General features: G+C 53.2%; 1 protein-coding gene and 1 pseudogene across 1 annotated transcript; both read left to right on the forward strand.

Moving 5' to 3' along the window:
• The first annotated feature begins 591 nt into the window (after positions 1-591).
• Positions 592-24,287, forward strand: LOC136787203 (olfactory receptor 14A16-like; annotated as a pseudogene).
• On the forward strand, positions 3,710-4,568 carry LOC136787221 (olfactory receptor 14J1-like). Its single transcript, XM_066984354.1, has one exon. It carries the CDS (start codon positions 3,777-3,779, stop codon positions 4,566-4,568), a length of 792 nt encoding a protein of 263 aa, XP_066840455.1. The 5' UTR covers positions 3,710-3,776.
• Positions 24,288-26,101: the final 1,814 nt, after the last annotated feature.

Raw genomic sequence — 26,101 nt, forward strand, 5'->3', positions numbered from 1 at the left:
TCTATAGTCTTCTCTCCTTACAGTCTTAGCTCTAAGAGCAGTTAAATGATCCCTTCCTGGGATCATAAGGAACCAGTACCTCCTGGCCAGAACACTCTCCCTGTACCCGTGGATGCACGCCCTAAGGTCCCATGAACTGTTAAGGGTGTAGTTTGCAAAGTAACCACTGATTTTGTCCCCACCCACCACCTGTTGTACCCCTGCAGAGTCCTGCCTCAAGGCACAAAGGGCAGGGAGACCTTGCTGGTGAGAGCTGAGGACCTGTGGAGATGTCCGTGACACAACAGTCATTACAGCCAAGGGTCATGTAGAAGAGAACAGAATAGGTTTAGCTCTCCCTGTGACACATGACTCCTCTTGCTCTGCTGACAGCCTCTGCAGGCTGCCCAGCACATAAGGAGTAGGGACACTTCAGTTGTCCTACATGTGGCATCTGCTGCCATTTCAGTTACCCAAAGGACATATGCCTGCACCTTACTCGCAGAGCATCAGCCACAAATTTCTCCAGATGTTTGCATCTGAACAGCTCCTGCCTGTCCTCCATCTCCACTAAGGAGCTATTGTGGCTCAGTAATTCGCATTAAGCTGCCTATGTGGTGGACACCTGAACTGAGGCCAGAGGAATCCCAGCTCCTGCGGGTCTGTGGCAGAGATGGGAGGGAGCTGAGACCCTCTTCCAGCCCCAGGAATAACAAGCAGCATGAGATGCCTCGACTGACTCTGCTGAATTCCTTCCTCAAGTGGGGATGAAGGAGATCAGTCCCTGACCATGACTTCATGTCCAAACTGATACTGGGACAACAAGATGAGATTGTTCCACTTAATTGGTTTTCTGCTAGGCGAAATGAGCCTGGTGTGAAGAAGTGTGTGTGCCCAGGGGAGGGAGGGAAGCCCAGGGATCCCTTCAGGCTGTTTCCCAGCAGGTTCCCCTGCAGCCTCAGGGCCATGGGCAGGGAGCCTGGTGGGGGGCAGAGCAAGGGAGGCCTTGGGCTGGGCCTGTGCTGCTGAGCTGGGCCGGGCTCCTGGGCCCAAGGGGAGCTCCTGGCAAGCGGGCAGCGCTGCAGAGAGCCAGCTCTGCCCAGGAGCAGCCCCTCTGCCCAGCGCAGCAGGGCTGGGGGCACTGCCTGCAGAGACAGAGTGGGTAAAGGCAGGCAGAAGTGGCAGGATGCACAGAGCTCGCTGGGGGAGAACACTTGCCAGCCCTGACCCCGGTAAGTCTCTGGCTGGAGGGCAATGCAGCCGCAGCTCCTGGAGGAAGGAGAAGGCGCGGGTGCAGGCAGGGGTGCCCAGGGCTGTGGTGCAGAGCAGGGTCCCTGCTGTGCCCCAGGGGCTGTGTGCCGGGGCAGGGCCTCTGCCGCCTGCCAGGCTCAGCACTCAGCCTGCGCGGGGAGCTGCCCAGGGCGCTGCGGGGAGAAGCTGCGGGTGGAAGGAGCCCCCCCGGCAGGGCAGGGTCCTGCTGCTGGCGGGAGGCTACTGCCTGGGGCAGCCTGCTCACAGCTCCATTGTACGATAAGAGCATTTCCCAAGCAATTTTTTCTAAGCAAAAAGGTCAAAATAGGGATTTTCTGCCCTCTTTTCAATTGCCTACTCTACTGGATAGGAGGGGAAGCAGGAAGAAGTGGAAGAGGAGCTGTAAGTTTGAGCACATTGCTGAGACTCCTGAACTGTAACTCTGAGGATCAGTATGTTTGTGAGCTGCCCCAAATGTACCTTCAGCCTCTCCTCTTCATATTGAAAGCGACAGCATCAACTTTGCTGAACCCAGCAGGGCTTTCTGACAGGTCCTTTTCCACCTGCAAAGATGCACATGCACCTAGGCAGTCTCTTGCATACAGGCAGGTTTCTGAAGGGCAAAGATTACTGCACACAGATTTGGTTGAGGCTGTGAGCAGAAACAGGAATAAGACATGAGACAGGGAAACAACTCCCAGAAATAAAACCTTCAGGCATCAGGGATATGATCAAGGAATGAGGGGAAAGTTAATCAGAAATCTTGTCAGAGGGAGAATTCATCAGAAAACTCCATATTTTTTCCATTCAGTGCAGACCCCTTCCTCTGAACATGCCCCCTTGCCTCCTCTCCCACCCAGAAAACCCTCTGCCCTCATGCCCATGGGTCCAAGGCATGGGGCATGTCTTCTGCAGCCAGAGCTCCAGCAGAGCAGAGGTGCATCTCTCCAGCCATGCGCCCATTTCCACCTGTGCTGCAACTGCAGAGGGGGTCAGCTGCCTGGGGGTCGTGGGCAATGCAGTTTTTGAGGCTGGGGAGAGAGTTGACTTTCCCTTCACGACAGACCATCACTAGGCCATTTGGTTATCTCCTTGGGGTGTCCTTTCAATCTGTGAGCTGTCCTGCAGGATGCAAATCTTTTCCATAGCATCTCTGTGTTATGTGAAACCCAGGGAAGAAGCAGAGAGATGCTACATGCAACTGTTGGGTTGGTGAAACGAATGATAGGTGTCCTGGACTAGAGGTGTGGTGCTGAGACCTTGTTCAGGTACCTTGAGAAAGGCTGGGCATTGACAGATTGGCAGTGGATTCATCTGGTCTCAGCAGCATCTGGCTTCTTTTCAGGGTAACATAAATGTGATTGCCCTCCATCTACAAAAGCTCAGGCAGCTGGGGACAAGTCCAGCCAGCTCCCTCACTCCGCTCTGAGCCACAGGGAATCCCTTTGCCTCTCAGGTCTCACAACCATTCCCTGTGAGTGCAGCAGAAATGCTCAGGATTTCTGACTTCAGAGAACACTGTTTGGGCATGAAGAGGGGGAAGAGAATGTGTATAAAAAATTGCCCCTAAAACTCCTTTCTGCCAACTACATTATGTAGCACCGGAATGCAGATATTAACATGCTGACATGAAGATGATCAGCATGCTGGAGCAACTCTCCTTCGAAGAAAGGCTGAGAGAGTTGGGGCTGAGCAGGGTGACCTCACTGCAGCTTTTCCGTATTTAAAGGGGTCTTATAAAAAAGGTGGAGAGCTACTTTTTGATCAATCAGATAATGACAGGATCGGGGAATGTTTTTAAACTAAAAGAGGTGAGATTTAGATTAGAGATTAGGAGGAAATTCTTCACTCAGAGGGAGGCGAGGTACTGAAACATATTGCCCAGATAGGCTGTGAATGTCCTATTCCTAGAGGTGTTCAGGACCACGCTGGATGAGGTCCTGGGCAACCTGACCTAGTGGGTAGCATCCCTGCCCATGGCAAGGTGTTTGGAAATGGATTATCTGTAAGGTCTCTTCCAACCCGAGCCATTCTGTGATTCTATGCTCTTTTGTGTAAGAAGGGATTTCATCTGACAAAATCTGAAAATAAAACCTTGCCCTCCTGCTATGTTCCTGTGTACTCCCTGCACTGGGTCAGGACTGATTCCCTCGCGAGACCAGCAGCAGAGGCCCCTGCTCCTCATTGCACACTGAACCTTAAAAACGAAGCTCATGTCATGGAGCTAAATGAAAGATTCCAGCAGAGAAACAAAAAGCATTTGAGTATGGCAGGGGGAGGTCTACAAGGAATGGCACAGGGTTCACTCAGAGAAACCTGTCCTAGCTTTTCATTGCCTTTTACTACATGTACAGATCTCCATACAAAACAGGCATCAGATGTCCAAAAGCACCTCCATCACCGAGTTCCTCCTCCTGCCATTCGCAGACACGCGGGAGCTGCAGCTCCTGCACTTCGCGCTCTTCCTGGGCATCTACCTGGCTGCCCTCCTGGGCAACGGCTTCATCCTCACCGCCGTAGCCTGCGACCACCGCCTCCACACCCCCATGTACTTCTTCCTCCTCAATCTCGCCCTCCTCGACCTGGGATCCATCTCCACCACTCTCCCTAAAGCCATGGTCAATACCCTTTGGGACACCAGGGCCATCTCCTATCAAGGATGTGCTGCACAGGTCTTTTTCTTTGCCTTCTTGGCTGGTACAGATTTTTCCCTTCTCACAGTCATGGCCTACGACCGCTACTTTGCCATCTGCAAGCCCCTGCACTATGGGAGCCTCCTGGGCAGCAGAGCTTGTGCCCAGATGGCAGCAGCTGCCTGGGGCAGTGGCTTTCTCAACGCTGTCCTGCACACTGCCAATACATTTTCCCTGCCCCTCTGCCAAGGCAATGCTGTGGACCAGTTCTTCTGTGAAATCCCCCAGATCCTCAAGCTCTCCTGCTCACATTCCTACCATAGGGATCTTAGACTTCTCGCATTTAGTAGTCTTCTGTTTTGGGGTTGTTTTATTTTCACTGTTCTCTCCTACGTTCAGATCTTCAAGGCTGTGCTGAGGATGCCCTCTGAGCAGGGACGGCACAAAGCCTTTTCCACATGTGTCCCTCATTTGGTCGTGGTCTCTTTGTTAATCGTCACTGGCATGTTTGCCTACCTGAAGCCCCCCTCTATCTTTTCCCCAGCCCTGGACCTGGTGGTGGCAGTTCTTTACTCTGTGGTTCCCCCAGCACTGAACCCCCTCATCTACAGCATGAGGATGCAAGCACTAAAGGATGCTATTGTGAAAGTGCTTTTATGGACATTTTTCAGGAATCATAAATGTCCCATATCTCTCCACAGGTGACGCCCTGTATATCCTATTCAAACCTTGTGTTTCCTTCTTTTCCATTATTATATTTTGTCTTGTTTTCATATTTCATTGTTTTTAACTGTTTGTGCTTCTGCTTTTCATCCCCCCCAATATTTTCACTCCTACCATTGCCATTGAGGAATGAACATGCATTGTGTCAGATGAAGCCTGTCCAAGCCTGTTTAAAAGTGTGTATCAATGTGGACTTTCTCGTAGCAAAGTAATAGCTGTATATAAATTAAGTGGGACTTTTTCACTTCCTGATGGCTGAGCTTTTAGTTTAAAGCTCACTATTCGTGGCATCAACCAAAGGGAAAGTACAAAATCCCAGGTGGGAGCTGGTCTTGGAAATGTCTGACTCCTTCCTCCTGTTGGGATCCGTGGCTGTGAGTGGGGCAGTGATGCTGGGCCAGCCCAGAGACAGGCCTGTGGACAGGAGCCACAGCACTGCAGCAAGTTCTCACACGGCCACCACCCCCAAACTACTGCCAGGCCCCACGCCCCAGCCAGGCCGGCCTCTCCCCTCAGTCACAGCCATGGCTGCAGGGACCAGGAGACACCTGGGGCAGGATGTGTGGGTGGGCAGCACCAGCCCCAGCGCTCCTGGCAGCCCCTCTGCAGCCAGAGCAGCTCCCAAAGGTCAGGACGGGCCTCAGTGCTGCCCACAGGGCCAGGGGCTCTGGGGGCTGCAGGCACTGGCAGCACCTGCTGGGAGACCCCAGAGCCAGGGCTGAGCGTCAGTGCCTGGCACCACAGCTCACAGTGCCTCCTGTCCCGTGTCCTGACCTCTCTCAGGAGCACCGCTGGGTGTGTTATTCCCTGCCTGGGTGTGGAAAGGAGCTGCTGGAGGGCTTCACTGGTGATCTCTGTAGCCCCTGGCTCTGGCCCCACCTCAGCTCACAATTACTGCCACTGTCCCTCTGCACTGGCTGTTGGGTTTCTCACATGCCCTCCTCTGATCTCATGCAGTGCATCTCTTCCTGGAGCAGGCCCTCACAGCCTGCTTGCAGAGTCCCAGGGGATCCTGGTGAGGCTGTGCTTCAAGAGCAGGCTGGGATTGCCCTTGGTCTGAGTAGGTGTGGTGATCTGGCAGGGGCACAAGTTGGGGCAGAGAAGATAGAAAAAGCAGAAAGAGAGATATCAAATAAAAGGGGGAAAAAAAATCACCTCTGAGCATGAGAGGTGAACCAAGCACTGACCAATGTGATCTAGCTGCCAAGTTATCCCAGCTGAGGGCAGGCCAAGGTACAGGCCTCCAAAGGTTCTTCCAATTCATAATCCTCAAGGAAGAAGGAGCTGGTCAGTGGAGTCTGGACCTGGGAATACTACTGTGGGTTGAGACTCTGCCTGCTTTTGTAATCTCTGCTCATCAGGGTTACCTAGTGAGTGAGGTCATCCTAAAAGCAAACTCTGTTCTATGGACACCAGGACTCAGACTGGTTTGAGGTACCACGGAAAAGTTCTCAGAAACACTGCCAGGTATCACAGAACGACAGAATGTTGAAGGTTGGAAGGGAGCTCTGGAGATTGCCTAGGCCAACCCCTTTGCTCAAACAGGATCAGCCTGAGCAGGTTGCCCAGGTCCATGTCCAAATGGGTTCTGAATACCTCCAGGGATGGAGCCTCCACAACTTCCCTGAGCAACCACAAGCCTCCACGATCTGAGGACATCTTTTAGTGGAAGGCAGTCAGGTTTTCCGCTTTATAAATTCCTACTTACTCCTCCCAGTCATGTTCTTAACCACCACTTCTTTGGAATCCGGTTTGCCCAAGGGTTCCCTAACAAGGTCCTCCACCTCACAAAGTACGACTTCCTTGCTTCAGGCTTTTTTTGTTCTGATCTCAAGGACTTGCCGTTCCAGAAGCCAAGGTTGGAAAGAATGCAGCAAAGAGGACAGTGAGCAGTGCCTCAGCCCTCTCTCTGTCCTCTGCCACCTGGGCCTTCTCTGTAATTAGCAGTGAGTCTGCATTTTATCCAGCTTTCCATTCAATGCTGAGGTCCTTGTAGAAGTCCTTCTTGTTATTCTTCATTATCCTAACATGTCCATGTTATTCTTCATGTCCTTTGCCAGATTCAACTCCAGGAGGGCTTTGGTTGTCCTAACAATATCTCTGCATGCTCATCAATTTAGCATCGATGCCCTCCAGAAACCCGTTAGATGGCTTGTGCTCTGTTGTACTGGTATTCTAGCAGAAATCTGGGTGTTTCAACTTCCCCCGTGAGGACCATTCCCTGCAAACTTGAGGCATTTTCCAGTTGTCTGAGGAAGGCCATACCTGCTGCTTCTTCTTTACAGAAGGTCTCTAGGTGACACCAACGACAAGGTCACCCATGTTCATGTGCCGTCTAATCCAGACCCAGATGGTTCTCATCACCAAAACCACGGCAAAGCTCCTTACGTTGCCGCTGCTCTCCCCCTGAAAGGTCTGCTCTCCCTCCATGCCTTACAATCCTCTCCACCCCTGGATGCACCCCTGTTGTGGGCTGTCACACCATCTCTGCTATCCAAAATGAGACCTCTGTAACCACACACAGACCTCTGGTTCTTCCTCTTTTTCTATGCACTATACACATCAGTGCCCTGGCACTTCAGGGAGATGCCCAGGAATTCCAGTTTCCCAAAAGGGATATCACTGGCTGTCAAGCTGGTAAGTCTCAAGAAACTCTTGGTGAATCCATGCTGACTCCTGATCACTTTGTTATCCTCCGTGTGCTTGGAAATGTTTTCCATGTTTAGCTACCCCATCAGATTCCCAGGAACTGAGGAAAGGCTGTCTGGCCTATAGTTTCCTGGGTCTTCCATCTTGCATTCCTTTAAGACAGGAGTCACATTTGCTTTCCTCAGCTGTGCCCTGGGCCTTAAAAAGGAGTCTCAGGGGAGACCTTATGGTGCTCTACAATCACCTTGAAAAGACTATAGTGAAGTGGGGATCAGTCTCTTCTCAAAGTACCAAGTGATAAGACAAGAGGAAATAGCCTTAAGTTGTGCCAGGAGAGGTTTAGGTTTGATATTCAGAATAATTTCTTCTCTGAAAGAGTTATGAAGTATTGGAACAGGCTGCCAAGGGAAGTAGTTGAGTCATCATCCTTGGAGGTCTTTAAAAAACATGAAAATGTAGGGCTCTGTGACATGTTTTAATGGTGGACATGGCAGTGCTAGGTCAAAGGTTGGACTGGATAATCTTAGAGGTCGTTTCCAACCTAAATGATTCTGTGATTTGCTGATAATTCTGTGTTCTGGGATTCTGGGTGTTGGAGTTTGTCACAAAGATTTGGTTGGTTCATAAACAGGAAGGATGTGTGAGGGAATTCCTAGCAGAGGTGTGGCCGCTGCTTGACAGCAAAGAGATAAAAGCAGGATGTATCCAACCTCTCTAACCTTCATTGCTCTCTGCTCTGCTTAGACCTGAGATGTAAAGGTGAAATGTGCCAATATGCGCATGTCCTGGGAACATAATCTCCCTTTCAAGTGTTGGGAAGAAATATATTTTTGGAGAGAGTTGCATTTTTTTTTTTCTTTACACAAAGGGGGAGAAAGTGTCATAACTCACTGCTTCATGTACATCACCTTCTAAAAAAATGATGATAACTTGTAGACAAGCATAAAAAATTCTGAAATTGAAGTCTTCTTACAAATTTATTACATTAAGGAATTTTCCACATACATTTCAGTTTGGCCTACAATGTCCTTCAGGGCTTGATTCAGTTGCCCACAAAGATGTTTCTGCTGCCTCAAGGATACCCTGGAATAGCTGAAGCACCCATTTGGGGCTATGATATATAACACAGGACCTTCTGTCTTTAAAAAAACATTTTCAGAGTCCCTTAGAAGACATTCAGAATTAATATCAGTTGGAGGTCGCTGATATCATTTTATCTGTAGGCGGACAACTAAAAAAAAAAAAAGGCAGAAAGAAGAGATTCTTTCCTAGAAGGTTGTTTATTGTTATTATTATTATTATTATTAAATTCTTTCCCTTTAAGAAGACTCCTTGCATCTCCCTAATTAACCCATAAGAATTGAAGACTTCAGGAGAGTTATGCCCAGAGTCTTGGCTTCTGAGGGAGTTTTGCATGTTGATTGGCCTTCTGCTGCCAAGTTCCTGAACTGCAGAACCAGAAAGCTGGAGCAAGCCTCTGAAGAAGTAAAAGACGAGCAAGCCTCCAACTGTTTGAGGGTGTTGGCCAGCTCCACTGAGGGCCATCCCTGAAGAGACCACGATGGGAACAAGCGGACAAGGTGCCTGTCCCTGGGAGATGGTGAAGGAGGAAATCAGAGGCACTGGTTACAGGTGGAAAATCAAGTGGGGATGTGGCTCTGAAAGCCCTTGATGTGTTTCACCAAGGGGGATGGCCAAGGCCTGAGCGCATCCCCTGGAAAGGGGCATCCTGCACTTCCTGGGCTGCTCGGGGCTCTGGCAGGGGCAGTGTGATGTGGGGGTGTGCAATTCCGAGTGCAGGACATTGGTAGGACACTTGCCAGGCTCTGTGGGGTTGAGGAGCTAAAAAGGCCCAGGGGCTGTAAGGGACCGGTGTCCTCTGCTGGGCCTCAGAGGAAGAGGCTGCAGCTGTAGCCCTAAAGACACCGGTTCCACTGGGGGGCTCCAGCCCCACAGTGGCCCTCCGCCATGCCCCTCCACATCATGTCGTACATTTTCCTGTATCTGTGCTTGCATCCCTGCAGAATTTTACCACACACTCACATTCCCACCTCCCTCTGACCCCATGATTGCCAAAGCTCTCCTAATTTCTCTCCATCCTTACTAGCTTTGGCTTCAAACACAAACCTGTGTTTCCCTGAGGATTTACCAATACCTGTGGTTTCCCCACGACACATCAGGCTTCTTCCAAAGCCTCACCCTATTGGAACTCTATCAGCCAGTATGTCCCAGCCCCACAGTTGCCTGAATTGTCATTGGATTGAATCTCTACATTGCCGCCCTGAACTCGACATAATCCCCCGGCAACATGCAATTTCCTCCTTTTGGAAACCGAGCATGGCCTTGGCGCACACAAGCACCTCCCGGGATCAGCCCTGCAGAGCCTTGGAGGAGACAAGAAGCTCCCTGGGCACACCAGGCTCTTCCCAGGGCACTCAAGCACCTCCCTGGAGCACCCTGGAATCTCCATTTCAACCTTGGTTGCCCTGGGACATGCCTGGGTGCTCCACGAACATGCCTAATATCTAATGGAAATGAATGCTCTGGTAGTTTAAGACCGTCTCCTAGAAGATGCTTGAGTGCTCCAGAATGGGGCTTGCATGGCATGGGGAGATGCTTCAGTGCTCAAAGTGAGAGCTTGCGTTCTAGGGTTATGTGCTTGGGTGCCCTGGGACGCTTTCCCTTTTTTCCCCTGACTTTAGACTTGGGTGCAAAGGGAATTACTTGCGAGCACCAGGGGAAGAGTTGGGGTCCTGGGGCGATGGATGGGCACTCCAGAGGCTCTTGGGCCCTCCAGGGAGATGCTGGTTTGCTCTGAGGAAATGCTTGTGTCATCCAAGGAGATCTTTTTAGTGCCCTGTGGCTATGCTTGGCAACTTAAGAGAGGTGCTTGGGTGCCCTGGGGTGATGCCTGGGTGCTCCACGGAAGTGCTTAGCTTCACCAGGGAAGTGCTTCAGTGTCCTGTGGAGATGCTGGAGTGCTCTGGGAGATGCCTGGGAAATGCCTGGCTACCTGCGGAAGATGCCTGTGGGATCCAGGGAGGTGCTTGAGTGACCTGCTCAAATGCTTGGGGATGTGGGAAGCTGCTTGGCTGCTCCAGAGACATGCTTGAACAATGCAGGGAGATGTTCTGGAGCTCCAAGACGACGCTTCTGTGCCCCAGGGAGACGCATGCTTTCTCCAGGGAGGTGCATGGCTGCTGTGTGCAGGTGCTTGGGTGTTCCAAGGAAGATCCTGGGTGCCCCATGGAGATGCTTGGGTGCCCCCAGGTGATCCTTTGGTGCCCCTTGGTTTGCTCACGCACAAAAGATGGAGACTCACAACGATGCTTGGGCTCTCCAAGTACGTGCTTGGTTTCCCCAGGGAGATGCCTGGGTGCCACAGGAAGATGCTTGGGTGTTTCAGGAAGGTGTCTGGGTGGCCTGGGGATATGCTTGGGTGCTCCCAGGGAGGCGCTTGTGTTTCCAGGAAAATGCTCTAGGATGTCCAAGTATGCCTGGGGCAGACGCTTGGGTGCTGCACAGAGATGTTTGCATGCTCCAAGAGACACCAGGGTGGCTTGCTGAGAGACTTGGGTGTTCCAGGGAGGTTCTTGAATACCCCACGCAGGTGACCGGGTGCTCTGGGGAGATCTTTGGCTGCCTCAGTAAATTGCTTGTGCAGCACGGGGAGGTGCTTGTGCGTACCAAGGCTGTGATGGGTGACACAGAGTGATGCTTGGGGATCCTGGGGATCTACCTCTCCTACCCCAGGGAGAAGTTAGGGTACTCCAGAGAGGTCTCTGCATGCTTCACAGAGGTGCTTTTTGAACGACCGAGATGCTGAAAGAACTTGCTTGGGAGCTCTGGAGGGACGTCCGAGTACCTTGGGATGTGCTTGGGTTCCCTGGGGAGATGTTTCAATAATGCTGCAGTGGGGTGCCTGAGTGCTGCGGGGAGATGCGTGGGTCCTCCAGGAAGATGCTTGCGTTCTCGGGGGGTTATGCTTGTGTGCCTCAGGGAAATAGCTGCGTTCCTGGGGAGATGCTTTGCTGCTGCTGGGGAATCGTAGAATCACAGAATATCCCGAGTTGGAAGGGACCCATAAGGATGATCAAGTGCAACCCCTGGCACCGCACAGGTCTACCCAAAATGCTTGGGTCCTTAAAAGGGTCACGTTTGGATGCCCTGCAATGACGCTTGGGTGCTCCAGAGAGATGCCTGGCTGATCCAGGCAGAACCTTGTGAGCTCAGGGTGATGTTGGGATCTCCTGGAAGGTGCTGGAATGCCCTTGGATGATGCCTCACAGGTAGAATGTAGTGCTTAGGTGTCCTGGGGAGATGCTTGTCTACTCCAACACAAGGCTTGTGTGCCCTGGGGAAAATCTCGGTGATTTCAAGAGGTGCTTATGTTCCTTGGCGAGAGGCTTGGGTGTCGTGGAGAGTGCTCCAGGAAGGTGCTTGTATTCCCAAGGGAGACTGGTTCTTTCCCTAGGGAGGTTCATGTCTTCTCTAGGGAGGTGCCTGAATGCTCCTTGGACATGCTCGTGTACTCTGGGGAGCTGCTTGGGTACTCCTAGTACAATAGTCAGGTGCTCCGGGGAGATGCTTGGCTGCTCCCAAGATGGGGACTGGTCTGGGGAATGTTTGGCTGCACCTTAGAGCACAAAAATCTATCCCCTAATCACACAAAGTTCTGCCCCAGGCACCCAAGCATCTCCCTGCAGCACAGAAGCACCTCCCTGCGACACCCAAGCACCTCATTGCACCTCCCACAGGAACCTTCCCACCACAGTCCTACATCTGACTGGAGAACCCAAGCATCTCCCCAGGGCACCAAAACACCACCTGGGGCACACAAAGATCTCACTGGACGTGGGAAGCACCTCCCTTGGCACCCAAGAGCTTCCAAGGGCTGCACAAGTACCTACCAGGGTCATTCAAGAATGTCCCCGTGCTCATGCACGCATCCCCCAGGGGACACAGACACCAAAGAGCAGGAACCAAGCATCTCCCCACAGCACTCCAGCATCTCCCTGGAGCCAAGCATCACACAAAAAGCACCCAACCATCTCCCTGGAGCACCCAAAATCCTCCCTGGACAAACAAAGCTTTACCCTGGATCAAACTAGCCTCTCCCTTGGGCACACAAGCACATCTCCTAGGGTACACAAGCATCCCCAAAGAGCACTCAAGCATTTCTCTGGAGCCACCAAGAAACAGCCAGGATCACCAATCCATTTTCCTGAGACATCCAAAAGAATCTCTGCATCACCCAGCTGTCTTCTTGGAGAAACCAAGCATCTCCCTGCACACCCAGGGAGCATCTGGACACAGCAGCTAAGAAGCCTGGGGAGCACCCAGATTCTTCCCGGCATAGCCAAGAACTTCCATCGAGCAAGAAAGCAGCTCCTGAGTCCCGCGGGCATCTTCTGAGGCACCCAGGCATCATCTCTGCACCGGGATGAGCACACAAGCATCTCCTCCCCACAGCGGTTCCTGGGCCGTTCAGGCTCGCACTGCACTTCAGCCCCTGCTCCATCGCGCACTCACCTCCCTGTCCTGCCCTGCTCTGCCCTCTGCTGCCTGCTGCCAGGGGCTTCCATCCTGACTGGGGCCTGCCCGCAACCAGGGGCCTTTTATCCCGACTGGGCTGCCATGTCACGGCCCCACTGTGACGCCTGGGTGACACAGCCACCGCTGCCCCGCTGCCCATTGTGACGCCTGGCTGACACATTTCCTGCGTCCCATTTCCCTGGGACAGCCAAACACCTTGCTGGGGAACGCAATCACCTCCCTTGAAGACCAAAGATCTCCCTGGGGGACCCAAGCATTTTCCCAGGGCGTGCTGCCATCTCCTCAGGGCGTTCAAGCACATTCCAGGAGCACACAGTCTTCTCCTGGAGGCACCCAAGAACATTCCCAGAGCACCCAAGCATCGATTTGGAGCAAGAAAGCACAACACAGGGGCATCCAGGCATGTCTCGAAAACACCCAAGCATCTCCTTCGTGCAATCTAGCAACTCCTCAGGGTACACAAGCACTTCCAGGGGCATCCAGCTATCTTCCTGGGGACCCCCAGCACTTCTCTGTGGTCCACAAGCACTTCCCAGGCGGACACAAGCTTGTTTCCAGTAAACCAATGCTTCTCACCTGAGGAAACACACATATCCCCACAGCACCCACGCATCGTTCTCCAGCGCTCAGCGCTCTCGTTGGAGCATGCAAGCACCTCAGCGGGGCAAACAAACACCTTCTCAGGGAACTCAACAACACTCTTGGAGCGCTCAAGCACCTCCCTGGAGCACACAAACTGCTCTCTGCAGTACTCATGCACATCCTGGGGCACCCAAGTGGCCCCAGAGCAATAGAGCATCTTCCTAGAGAGCCCGAAGACATTCCCAGGGCACACAAGCATCTACCCGGGGTACATAAGCATAGCCCTGGGCCACAAGAAAAGCCTCCCTGGAGCACACAAAGTTATTCCCTAATCACACAAAGTTCTGCCCAATCACCCAAGCATCTCCCTGCAGCACAGAAGCACCTGCCTGCAACACCCAAGCACCTCATTGGAGTGCCCAAGATTCTTCCCACAGCACTCGTGCATCTGAGTGGAGAACGCAAGCATCTCCCCAGGGCTCCACAACACCACCTGGGGCACACAAACATCTCACTGGACATGGGAAGCACCTCCCTTGGCACCCAAGAGCTTCTGTGGGATGCACACGCTCCTGCCACCATTAGCCGAGGGGACGCCAGCATTTTCCATCTGGCACCCAAGCATCTCCCTGGGCACCCAAGCATCTTCCTGGACATCCCAGGATCTCCCCGGGGCAAACGGGCATCAATCCACGTCACCCCTACACTTTCCGAAAGCCCCAAGGTTCCTCCCTTGCTCATTACATAATCTGTCCACGGGGCACACAAGCACCATCTTGGAGCACCAAAGAATCTCCCCAGGACACCCAAACACCTCCCTTGAATATGCAGACGCCTCCATGAGGAACCCAAGCATCTCCCCAGGGCACCCAAACATCTGCCTGGAGCACCAACACACCTCCCGACAGAACACCAGCATCTCACGGCAGCACCGAAGCATCTCCCCTGGGAACCCAAGCACCTCCTGAGGCACACACCCATCTCCCCAGGGCTGCTCAGTGTCTGGGTGACACCAAGCATCCCCCTGCAACATGCAATTTCCTCCTTTTGGAAACCGAGCATGGCCTTGGCGCACACAAGCACCTCCCGGGATCAGCCCTGCAGAGCCTTGGAGGAGACAAGAAGCTCCCTGGGCACACCAGGCTCTTCCCAGGGCACTCAAGCACCTCCCTGGAGCACCCTGGAATCTCCATTTCAACCTTGGTTGCCCTGGGACATGCCTGGGTGCTCCACGAACATGCCTAATATCTAATGGAAATGAATGCTCTGGTAGTTTAAGACCGTCTCCTAGAAGATGCTTGAGTGCTCCAGAATGGTGCTTGCATGGCATGGGGAGATGCTTCAGTGCTCAAAGTGAGAGCTTGCGTTCTAGGGTTATGTGCTTGGGTGCCCTGGGACGCTTTCCCTTTTTTCCCCTGACTTTCTCCTTGGGTGCAAAGGGAATTACTTGCGAGCACCAGGGGAAGAGTTGGGGTCCTGGGGCGATGGATGGGCACTCCAGAGGCTCTTGGGCCCTCCAGGGAGATGCTTGTTTGCTCTGAGGAAATGCTTGTGTCATCCAAGGAGATCTTTTTAGTGCCCTGTGGCTATGCTTGGCAACTTAAGAGAGGTGCTTGGGTACCCTGGGGTGATGCCTGGGTGCTCCACGCAAGTGCTTAGCTTCACCAGGGAAGTGCTTCAGTGTCCTGCGGAGATGTTGGAGTGCTCTGGGAGATGCCTGGGAAATGCCTGGCTACCTGCGGAAGATGCCTGTGGGATCCAGGGAGGTGCTTGAGTGACCTGCTCAAATGCTTGGGGATGTGGGAAGCTGCTTGGCTGCTCCAGAGACATGCTTGAACAATGCAGGGAGATGTTCTGGAGCTCCAAGACGACGCTTCTGTGCCCCAGGGAGACGCATGCTTTCTCCGGGGAGGTGCATGGCTGCTGTGTGCAGGTGCTTGGGTGTTCCAAGGAAGATCCTGGGTGCCCCATGGAGATGCTTGGGTGCCCCCAGGTGATCCTTTGGTGCCCCTTGGTTTGCTCACGCACAAAAGATGGAGACTCACAACGATGCTTGGGCTCTCCAAGTACGTGCTTGGTTTCCCCAGGGAGATGCCTGGGTGCCACAGGAAGATGCTTGGGTGTTTCAGGAAGGTGTCTGGGTGGCCTGGGGATATGCTTGGGTGCTCCCAGGGAGGCGCTTGTGTTTCCAGGAAAATGCTCTAGGATGTCCAAGTATGCCTGGGGCAGACGCTTGGGTGCTGCACAGAGATGTTTGCGTGCTCCAAGAGACACCAGGGTGGCTTGCTGAGAGACTTGGGTGCTCCAGGGAGGTTCTTGAATACCCCACGCAGGTGACCGGGTGCTCTGGGGAGATCTTTGGCTGCCTCAGCAAATTGCTTGTGCAGCACGGGGAGGTGCTTGTGCGTACCAAGGCTGTGATGGGTGACACAGAGTGATGCTTGGGGATCTACCTCTCCTACCCCAGGGAGAAGTTAGGGTACTCCAGAGAGGTCTCTGCATGCTTCACAGAGGTGCTTTTTGAACGACCGAGACGCTGAAAGAACTTGCTTGGGGCTTGCAGATGGCAACGTAGTGGTCGTAGGACATGATAGTAAGGACAGAAATTTCTGCTGATATGAAGAAGAGAAAGAAAAAGACCTGTGCAACACACCATTGATAGATGGCTCTGGTGTCCCAGAGGGAATTGGCCATGGCTTTGGGGAGAGTGGTGGAGATGCAGCCCACGTCGAGGAGGGCGAGGTTGAGGAGGAAGAAGTACATGGGGGTGTGGAGACGGTGGTCGCAGGCTACGGCGGTGAGGATGAGGCCGTTGCCCAGGAGGGCAGCCAGGTAGATGCCCAGGAAGAGCGCGAAGTGCAGGAGCTGCAGCTCCCGCGTGTCTGCGAATGGCAGGAGGAACTCGGTGATGGAGCTGCTGTTGGACATTTGCTGACAATGGAAATCGTTGCCTGTTAAAAAGGAGAAGGCAGAACAAAGTCAGAACAGACTTCTCTGAGGAAAACCTATTGGAAGTCTTAGATCACCCCCAGCCTGAGCCTCTCTTTGCAAAGAACCTTTATGCAGCTCTCTTGAGCTCAAGATGATGCTAGCTGAGAGTGGCACTGGGAGTGGGGGCTGCTGTGGAGTACTTCCTGCTGTGCATCAGGAGGGAAAAAGGAACACGGGGAAAACTCAATTTCGGTCCACTTGTCAGATCCATGAGATTTGCATAGCTGTTACAAAAAGCTCATGTGAATGCAGAGGCAAAGCTTCAGGGGGTTTGTTTGCTGTGTTTTATTCCATTTGCCCCTATAATCCTTAGGAGACGTATCGGGTGGTTGAACTCCGTGAGATTTCCTGTGCAGACCTGGTGAAATCCTGTGGGTGCCAGTAGTCAAAGGGACTGTCCCTTGGTGAAGACTGAGCAGAGCAGCTCTGCCCAGCAGTCCTGTTCACAGCTGCCCTTTGTCACCCCTCTGTGAGCTGCAGGAGCATCCCACTCAGGTGTTTCCCTGAGACGAAACTGGAGACAGCTGAGAGCAGAGAAGCCCCAGTCCCAGTGCAGCTGGACAGCATCCTCACCTTGTCTCTGGGTGAAGCTCTCAGGCAGACTGAGGTTGGGAGCTTCTCTTCATCTGGGCTCTGCCTGCTGTGCTGGCCATGCCTGCCCCACAGCCCATGGGCTGCAGGGGGGAGAGGAGGCCAGGGAGGGGCTGCTCCAGGGGAAGGTGACTGTACTGCAGGGCATGGCCACGAGGTGCCCGAATCCCCCCTGCCACGGCATTTCTGGCAACAGCTCCTTCTGACTGCCTGCCCCTCTCTCTGCTGCCTGCAGCTGTCCCTGCTGGGAGCTGCTGCTCTGCGCCCACCTCTTCTTTCCCCCACCCGTGCTCACAGACCCCATCCCACGCGGCTGTGCTCAGTGCTGCCCTGCAGCACCCTGCCACCCAACAGGGCACTGCCAAGGGGCACCTCCATGGCTGCAGGAGCTACAGGGCAGCTGACAGAGAGCCCGGCATGGCCAGCCAGGGCAGGGTGTCCTGGGCTGACTGGGGGCACCTGGGCTAGGGCACTGCAAAGGGCTTCCTCCAGACTTCCTCACCTCGCAGTGCAATCCAGCAGGACTCTCAAAGCCCACTGCATTGCCCCCTGCCCTCCCAGAAACAAGACCCAGGAGGAGACCCTTCCAGGACGTGCAGCTGCATGGCCGTGCAGCCAGACACTTACCTTGTCAAGGGCTGTGCAGATTTCTCCTGCAGTCAGCTCTCAGCATCCTCCCACTCCCAACTGCCTCCAACCCCTCTCCTTCTCTTCTCTCCGTGTGTTACCTGCGGTCAGAGCCCCCTGCCCCGCTTCGCTGTGCAGAGGAGCTGCTCCTGGGCAGAGCTGGCTCTCTGCACCAGGGCCCTCTTGCCAGGAGCTCTCTCTGTCCCAGGAGCCCGGCCCAGCTCAGCAGCAGAGGCCCAGCCCAAGGCATTGGAATCACCCCTCTGGGGGCTTTGGTGATGAACCCATGAACCTCTGGCACTGAGAGCAAACTGAAGAAATCTCTCAAGAGGTCCAAGTCAGATGCAAGTTTCCTGCAGTGTCCCCCGAGGGCCAGCACTGACACAGCCTCCCTTGGAGCTCGTTAGAGCAGAACATTGGAGGCAGTGAGGACAAGGAGACAAGGGCAATGTGAAGGTGACACTGATGTGTAGACAACCTGGATGTGTTTCACCAAGCACAGGGGCTGAGCCTTGATCCCCGGCCCCTGGAAATGGGAGATCCTTTCCCTTCACACCTTGCTCAGGGTTCTTCCTGGGGCAGTAGGAGATGGGGATGTGCATGGCCAAGTGCAGGAGAATAGTACAGTCCCTGCCTGGTTCATGGGTGGGGGCGAGGAGGCAATGAGGCCCTGGTGCTTTAACGATAAGCTGTCTCCTCATAGGCCTCAGTGGCAGAGACCACAGCCATAGCCATGGACACAAAGGCGTGGGTCCTGTTGGGACTTTCAGCCTTGCCACAGCCCTTGCTCCTCTCCACACCAGACTTTCCTAGGAGCTCCCACACCTGCACCTCTTTCCCTGCTGGCTGTAGACCTTTGTCCGTGTCATGTCACACCAGATCTGAGCTGAGTAAGATGACTCAGATTTTCTTGGTGGCCATGGTCCTTGTAAGGCAGCTCTGTAGGAAGCCGGCCTGGTTCCTGGTGAGCAGGCACCACTGCTCGTATGGCATCCCTCGTGGTGCCCAGGCCCTCCTCCTCCTGGGCACTGCTCACTCAGCAGGGTCCCAGTCTACCATGATGCATGGGGTTCTTCCTCTTCTGTTGCAGGACTAGGCTTTTCTCTTTCTAAATGTCAAGAGGTTTCTGTAGGCAACATCCTACTGTTTCTCAAGGTTCCCCTGGACAGATGCTCCGTTGTGTCAGCTGTTAATGTCTGTAGGCAGAGGGCTCCCCCGATTGTGCTGTCTCTCACAAGACAGCAGCATCAGAAGTTGCAGGAGAGTTTGGACAATACAGGAGTAACTAGTTGAACGGAATTGCAGCACAGACTCACAGAAGGCTAGAGCATGGAAGGCACCTTTTCTGTGCTTCCTTCTCATGCCTTCTGTCATTTTGTTTGGAGCTTTGTCCTAAATGTTGCAAGGCTTTGCAGGGACAAAATTAGAAGGGCCAAAGCCTAACTGGAGATCAGTCTGGCTGTTACCAGCAAAGACAATAAAAATGTTTTTAGAAATACACGAGAAGGGGAGGATTAAGGAGAATCTTCATACTTTATTGGATGTGGAGGGAAACATTTTGAGAAGAGATGAGGAAAAGACTGAGGTATTTAATGCCTTCTTTGCCTCAGCCTTTAGCAGCAAGACCAGTTGTTCCCCTGGTACTCAGCCCTTGAGCTGGTAGATAGGGACAGGGAGCTGACAAAAGGGTGACACTTTTCACAACTTCTTCACTCTCCCTTTCTCCTTCACCTCCCCTTTCTCTTCCAGGCTAGTTACAATAGCTCTTCAAAGCTTTGAATATCCCTAGGATGGTGAAACCAGCCTGTTCCTATTGTGATGTCTCCTGAATGTGTTTCAGCTTTTGTTTAAGGTTAAACAAGTACTTGAGAATGCCATCCAGAAGTCTGCCCCGAGGCAGGAGATTTAGTAGGGGCTAGGAGCATGGGAGGACACTGGCAGGTCCCTAGAGCAGTGGGCACATCCAATGCTTTGGAACTTCACCCCTGAGCAAGTGCAAAATCCTAAAAAATTGGTGAAATGCATGAAAAAGTCTTGTGAAAAGACACAAATCACTGCAACATGCTGGGGCTTTTCCTAAGTATAGAAGACACAGTCAATGCTACTCCAAGTCCAGTGACAGGCCGCCACTCCAACCTGTGTGACGGTCCCTGCAGCCACTCCAACTCCTCTGAAAGGCCCCGCAGCCACAACAACTCCTGGGATGGGCCCTGCAGCCACTCCAACCCCTGTGACAGGCCCTGCAGCCACTCCAGCCTCTCTGATGGGCCCCATTGCTGTGCCAGAGAACCAACCTCTGCCACTATTGGTTGCTCCTATATGCAAGAGAAAACTATGGATGTAAAAAACATTTATTTATTTTTTTCTTAGAAAGGAAAGAAACTCCTATGCAGACAAGAAAGGAGGAAGAAGACAAGGAATGCTTCAACAAAGTTGGGCCACCAAGGAAGGAGGGCAAAGAGGAAGAGATCAGAATGGCATCAGTAACCTACAAGACCCTTATCCCAGGGCGAGCTATGAGATTTATGAAAAAATTTCAGTCATCATCTAGGTGAGCACACTGTCACTTGGCTGCTCCAGTGCTGGGAGAACAGGGCCAATAGCCTGGAATTAGAGGGCAGGGAAGCCAAGCAGCTGGGATCCCCCTCTAGGGAAGGGGTGACTGACAAAGCAATTGGCTCTACCATTTACCATGGACTGACCCAGACTGCCCTGGAATGGGGGAAGCTCCTGAACACCTGCAATACCTTGGTGATATCGTCATGTGGGGCAACAGAGCAGAAGTATTTGAGAAGGGAAGGAAATAGCCCAAATCCTTCTGAAAGCTGGTTTTACCCTAAAAAAAATGTCAAGGGACCGCAACACTGGATCCTGATGCAGGCTGGCCAGGGTCGGGGGGACCGCTGCTCGGGGATGGGCTGGGCATCGATCGTTGGGTGGTGAGCAATTGCTTTGTACATCATTGCTTTGTACACCTAATTATTACTGTTGTTATTGTTGTTGTTATTATTAATCTCTTCCTTTTCTGTCCTTTTAAACTGTCTTTATCTCAACCCATGAGCTTTACAGGTGTGGAGCTGCAGGGGCAGTGAGCTAACAGCTGTGTGGTGCTGAGCTGCCGGCTGGGTTAAACCACAACGTCATGTTTGACAACTGCACATCAACAGCACAAATCACACTTCTAAAATCAGTCTCTTCTGTGTTCAGTGAGGAGCAGTTGGTGATGACTTCAGTCTGCTCCAAACACCACACCCCAGGAGAGACCCTGCTGCCTTCAGGAGCTGTCAGCCCTGAGGCCTTGGAGACACCTCGAGGGAGCCCAATGGCACAGAGCAAGCAATGCCATGATCGGGTGCTGTGCTGCTGAGCTGGGCCGGGCTCCTGGGCCCAAGGGGAGCTCCTGGCAAGCGCGCAGCGCTGCAGAGAGCCAGCTCTGCCCAGGAGCAGCTCCTCTGCCCAGCGCAGCAGGGCTGGGGGCACTGCCTGCAGAGACAGAGTGGGTAAAGGCAGGCAGAAGTGGCAGGATGCACAGAGCTCGCTGGGGAAGAACACTTGCCAGCCCTGACCCCGGTAAGTCTCTGGCTGGAGGGCAATGCAGCCGCAGCTCCTGGAGGAAGGAGAAGCCGCGGGTGCAGGCAGGGGTGCCCGGGGCTGTGGTGCAGAGCAGGGTCCCTGCTGTGCCCCAGGGGCTGTGTGCCGGGGCAGGGCCTCTGCCGCCTGCCAGGCTCAGCACTCAGCCTGCCCGGGGAGCTGCCCAGGGCGCTGCGGGGAGAAGCTGCGGGTGGAAGGAGCCCCCCCGGCAGGGCAGGGTCCTGCTGCTGGCGGGAGGCTGCTGCCTGGGGCAGCCTGCTCATGGCTCCACAGCACTGCAAGGGCATTTCCCAAGCATTTTTTTCAGAAGAAAGGTCAAAACAGGGATTTTCTACCGTATTTTCAGTTACCTACTCTACTTGACCGGGGGAGGGACGGGAGGGGTGGGAACAGGGAGAAATGGAAAAGGAGACCTGAGCAATTTTGTCAGTTGTGAGCAATTATGAGCATATTGCCGAGACTCCTGAACTGTAACTTTTATGATCAGTATGTTTGTGAGCAAGCCCTGAGAATGCCTGCAACCTCTGCTCTTCCTATCAAAAGCAACAGCATCAACTTTGCTGAACCTGTCAGAGCTTTCTGACAGGTCCTTTTCTACCTGCAGAGATATACAGGCACCCAGGCACCTAGGGTGGCTGCTGCCTCGGGCAGGCTCCTCACAGATCCACAGCACAACCTTGATGTATTCAAGGGGACATTGCAAGAGAAGGGATCAGGCACGGGATTTCAGCTACAGTCCCAGCTTTCCTGAGCCTGCTGAGCTTTCCATTTTGTCTTCTTTGGCTCAGTGGGAATAGCAATAGATGCCGTTATTTCCAAGAGAAGTCAGACTCTCCTAAGCCTTCACAACAAGCATTAGAAGGACTGTACCACGTCCTTTTCCTTCCCCTCAGCCCATAGAAAACTCCACCACCACACATGCAGTGTCAGCAGGGTCTGTGTGACCTGGGCTCTAGGACGTGCCCCCAGCGAGCTGCCCCTGCGCAGAGCCCTGCTGCCAGGAGGTGTCTGCAGGGCAGAGCTGAGCACCCAGCAGGTGGGATGGGGACTGTGACCTGCAGGCAGGAGGCGTGGGGACAGAGACCCAGCTGCAGGCAGGGACAGCTGCAGGCAGCAGAGCCATGGTCAGGGAGTGAGAGGGAGCTGCTCCCAGAAACTCCATGGCAGGGGAGATTTGAGCACTTCCCTGCCATCCCTGTACTGCAGATGCCTGCCCTGGAGCCACTCTCCACTCTCCTTTTTCTCACACCATAGACTTCCAGCCCTAATGTCACTGGGGCTTTTGCTGGGCTGCAGGCTGCCTTGCACAAGGGCACAGCTCTTCCCTAGCAGCTCTGTTATCTAGCATCCCCATGGAGAAGCAACTTCAGTCCTAAGGCCATAGAAATGCTGGTGGATGGCTGTATATTGGCAGCTGTTATGATCCCTCCCTGCCCCTGGAGAAGAGCAGAGAGCTGAGATCCTCCTCAGGTACGATGAGATGGGTGAGGGGTTTGGGGATCTGCACTTTGAACCTGGATTCCTCTGCTCTCAGCAGCATCCAGGTTCTTTTCAGGGGAACACCTGAGTGCGACCATCCTCCAGAGGTGCCTGCACAGGGCAGCTGAGACCAGGATGGATGGACACACCAGCTGTCCTCACTCTGCCCTGAGGGACGGTCCCTTTGCCTCCCAGGAGGCCAAGGTTTCACTTGGTGGGCAGTAAATGTGCCAAGGATTTGTGCCTTAAATGCACTCCTCAGGTGTAGGGGGATGAGTATAAAGTAACAAACCAAAGCATTGTGCACAAAGCCCTGCTCTGCAGTTGGGTGAATTTTGAGAAAGTGTACTCCAAAACTCCTTGTTACATCAAACACAGTTCATCTGAGACCACCCCATGTCCCATTTACTTCTTGCTATAGGTCAGCACTGTCTCCTGCAGAGTCTCTTGCCCCCAGTAGCACCCTCAGGCAGCACCACTTTGACATCAAGCAGAGGACCAGTCCTCCCAGAAGTGAAGAGGCAGTTTTTTATGGTTTCAAAAAAAAAAAAGATAATAATAATAAAATAGGCTAGGTTTTCCTCACAGAGGTCTACCCTAACATTTTAATTCTCTTTCCTCCTTGGAGAGGCCTCCCTATCCAGAGCAGCAGATCCCAGTTCCCAGGAGGATCAGATGTTCAACAGCAGCTCCATGACCGAGTTCCTCCTCCTGGCATTCGCAGACATGCGGGAGCTGCAGCTCCTGCACTTCGTGCTCTTCCTGGCCATCTACCTGGCTGCCCTCCTGGGCAACGGCCTCATCCTCACCGCCGTAGCCTGCGACCACCGCCTCCACACCCCCATGTACTTCTTCCTCCTCAACCTCGCCCTCCTCGACCTGGGCTGCATCTCCACCACTCTCCCCAAAGCCATGGCCAATTCCCTCTGGGACACCAGGGCCATCTCCTATGCAGTTTGTGCTGCACAGGTCTTTCTGATTGTCTTCTTGTTTTCAGCATAGTATTCTCTTCTCACCATCATGTCCTACGACCTCTACGTTGCCATCTGCAAGCCCCTGCAATACGGGAGCCTCCTGGGCAGCAGAGCTTGTGCCCAGATGGCAGCAGCTGCCTGGGGCAGTGGGGTTCTCTATGCTCTGATGCACACGGCCAGTACATTTTCCCTGCCCCTCTGCCAAGGCAATGCTATTGACCAGTTCTTCTGTGAAATCCCCCAGATCCTCAAGCTCTCCTGCACTAACTCCTACCTCAGGGAAGCTGGGCTTCTCACATTCAGTAGTGTTCTGTTTTTGGGGTGTTTTGCTTCCATTGTGCTCTCCTATTTGCAGATCTTCAGGGCCATGCCGAGGATGCCCTCTGATCAGGGGCGGCACAAAGCCTTTTCCACGTGCCTCCCTCACCTGTTTGTGGTCTCCCTGTTCCTCAGCACTGGCTTTTTCGCATACCTGCAGCCCCCGTCCATCTCCTCCCCATCCCTGGATCTGGTGGTGGCAGTTCTGTACTCAGTGGTGCCCCTGATATTCAATCCTTTCATCTACAGCATGAGAAACAAGGAGCTCAAGCGTGCTATCAGGAAAGTGATTACATGGATTTTTCTTAAGATTGATACATTTGTCCTCTTTCTCCACAAGTGACTTCCTTTGGTTTCCCTTGGAGGCTTGGTACTTACTTTCATTACCATGATGTTATATTTATCTTCAGTGTCATTTCCATGTATTACGTTAGTAGAAAAAAGTATTTTATTCACCCCACTTCTCCCGAGCTATGAAATTGCTATTTTTTTTTTCTCTGGACATTTTTTGTCTACCTGGATGCCAGTACTCTCTCTTAGCATCTGCTTAATAAAATGGAATCTCCCCAGTGCACTGCCTGAAATCCTGTCTCTTCTTTCAAAGATGTTGCCAATAACATGGCTGAGCAGTGTGGTGGTTTCACATAGATGGGCAGCTGAAGTCCTCCACACTGCTCTTTCACCCCCCTCTAAAGGAAAAGCTGGAGAAAAAAGAGCGGAAAAGGACTCCAGGGTTGATTTAAGGGAGAGGCAAATGACTGATATATTTCAGTCATGGTCTTAACAGACTTTGTAGAGAGATTCAGGTAAGTTATTGAGCATTACTAACAGACGAGAGCAGTGAGAAACTAAAGGCCATAAAAACACCTTCACCCCAATCCACCGTCTTCTACCTCCTCCCCCCAGTGGTGCAGCGGAACGGGGAATGGGGGCTGCAGTCAGTCTATAACACTTTGTGTCTGCCGCTCCTTCATGGTCACCCTCTGCCCCTGCTCCAGTCTGGGGTGCCTCCCATGGATGCCATCCTTCCCGAACTGATCCCCCCAGGCCCCCAGCTCCTGCGTGGGTTCCTCTCCATGGGATACAGTGCAGTCTGGAGTCTGCTCCGGCAGGGGTCCTCCATGGGCCACAGCCTCCTCCAGGCCACATCCACCTGCTCCACCGGGGGCTTCTCCACGGGCTGCAGCGTGGAGATCTGCTCCATGTGGGACCCATGGGCTACAGGGGGACAGCCTGCTCCACCAGGGGCCTGTCCACAGGCCGCAGGGGAACTTCTGCTCTGGTGCATGGAGCGCCTCCTGCCCTCCTTCTGCACTGACCTTGGTGTCTGTACCAAGGACTGCTTCTCACTACATTTTCTCACTCCTCTCTCCCAGCTGCAGCTTCAGAGCAGATTTTTTTTCCCCTTCCTTAAATCTGTTCTCACAGAGGCCAACCCAGCATCGCCCATTGCCTCAGCTCTGGCCAGCAATGGGTCACTTCTGGAGCCATCTGTAACTGGCTCTTCTTTAACATGGGGCAGCTTCTGGACTCTGCTCACAGGGTCCAGCCCTAGATCCCCCCCGCTACCAAAACAGTGACACGTAAGCCCAATACAAGCTGCTGCACCTCAGAAGGCCTGTAACTCTGTGCATTTGGGAGACAAAAAGCTCATCACCATCATATGAGTTGTGACATATCAAGGGTAGGATTTAGGAGTAACCTGTTGGTGTCTGATGACAGTGAAAGTGGTGAATGGTCACTGAGGTACATCCCCGTGTCTGTCCCACATGGGGCAGGGCAGAGAACATCCTCTAGGAGATTAATGTGGAGCTGCCTGGGAAGCTCAGGGGTTCTCCCTAGGGAGCATGTCCCAGGGGTGGGCAGTGCCTGGAGCCCTACAAAGTGAGAGATTGCCCAAGGGGGAGTCACCCATAGGAACAGTGCCAAATTTTGATGTCCCCAGGCAAACAAGAACTCAGTGCCTGTGGGATTCAGTGAGGGACCAGCATGCTCAAAGAAGGAAGGTTGGAGAGGGGTTCCCCTCATCCTCAGGGAAGTACAGCTGCCTGGATCTATAAAATACCTGGAAACCCCTAGAGTCCTTGGAAATATTCCCTAGCCTTCCTGAGCATCTGCCACAGATATTGAATCCAGAGTGAGAGTTTAGCAGCAGTG

Source organism: Anser cygnoides, chromosome 28 (assembly GCF_040182565.1).
Source record: "Anser cygnoides isolate HZ-2024a breed goose chromosome 28, Taihu_goose_T2T_genome, whole genome shotgun sequence".
In the NCBI taxonomy this organism is placed as follows: domain Eukaryota; kingdom Metazoa; phylum Chordata; class Aves; order Anseriformes; family Anatidae; genus Anser; species Anser cygnoides.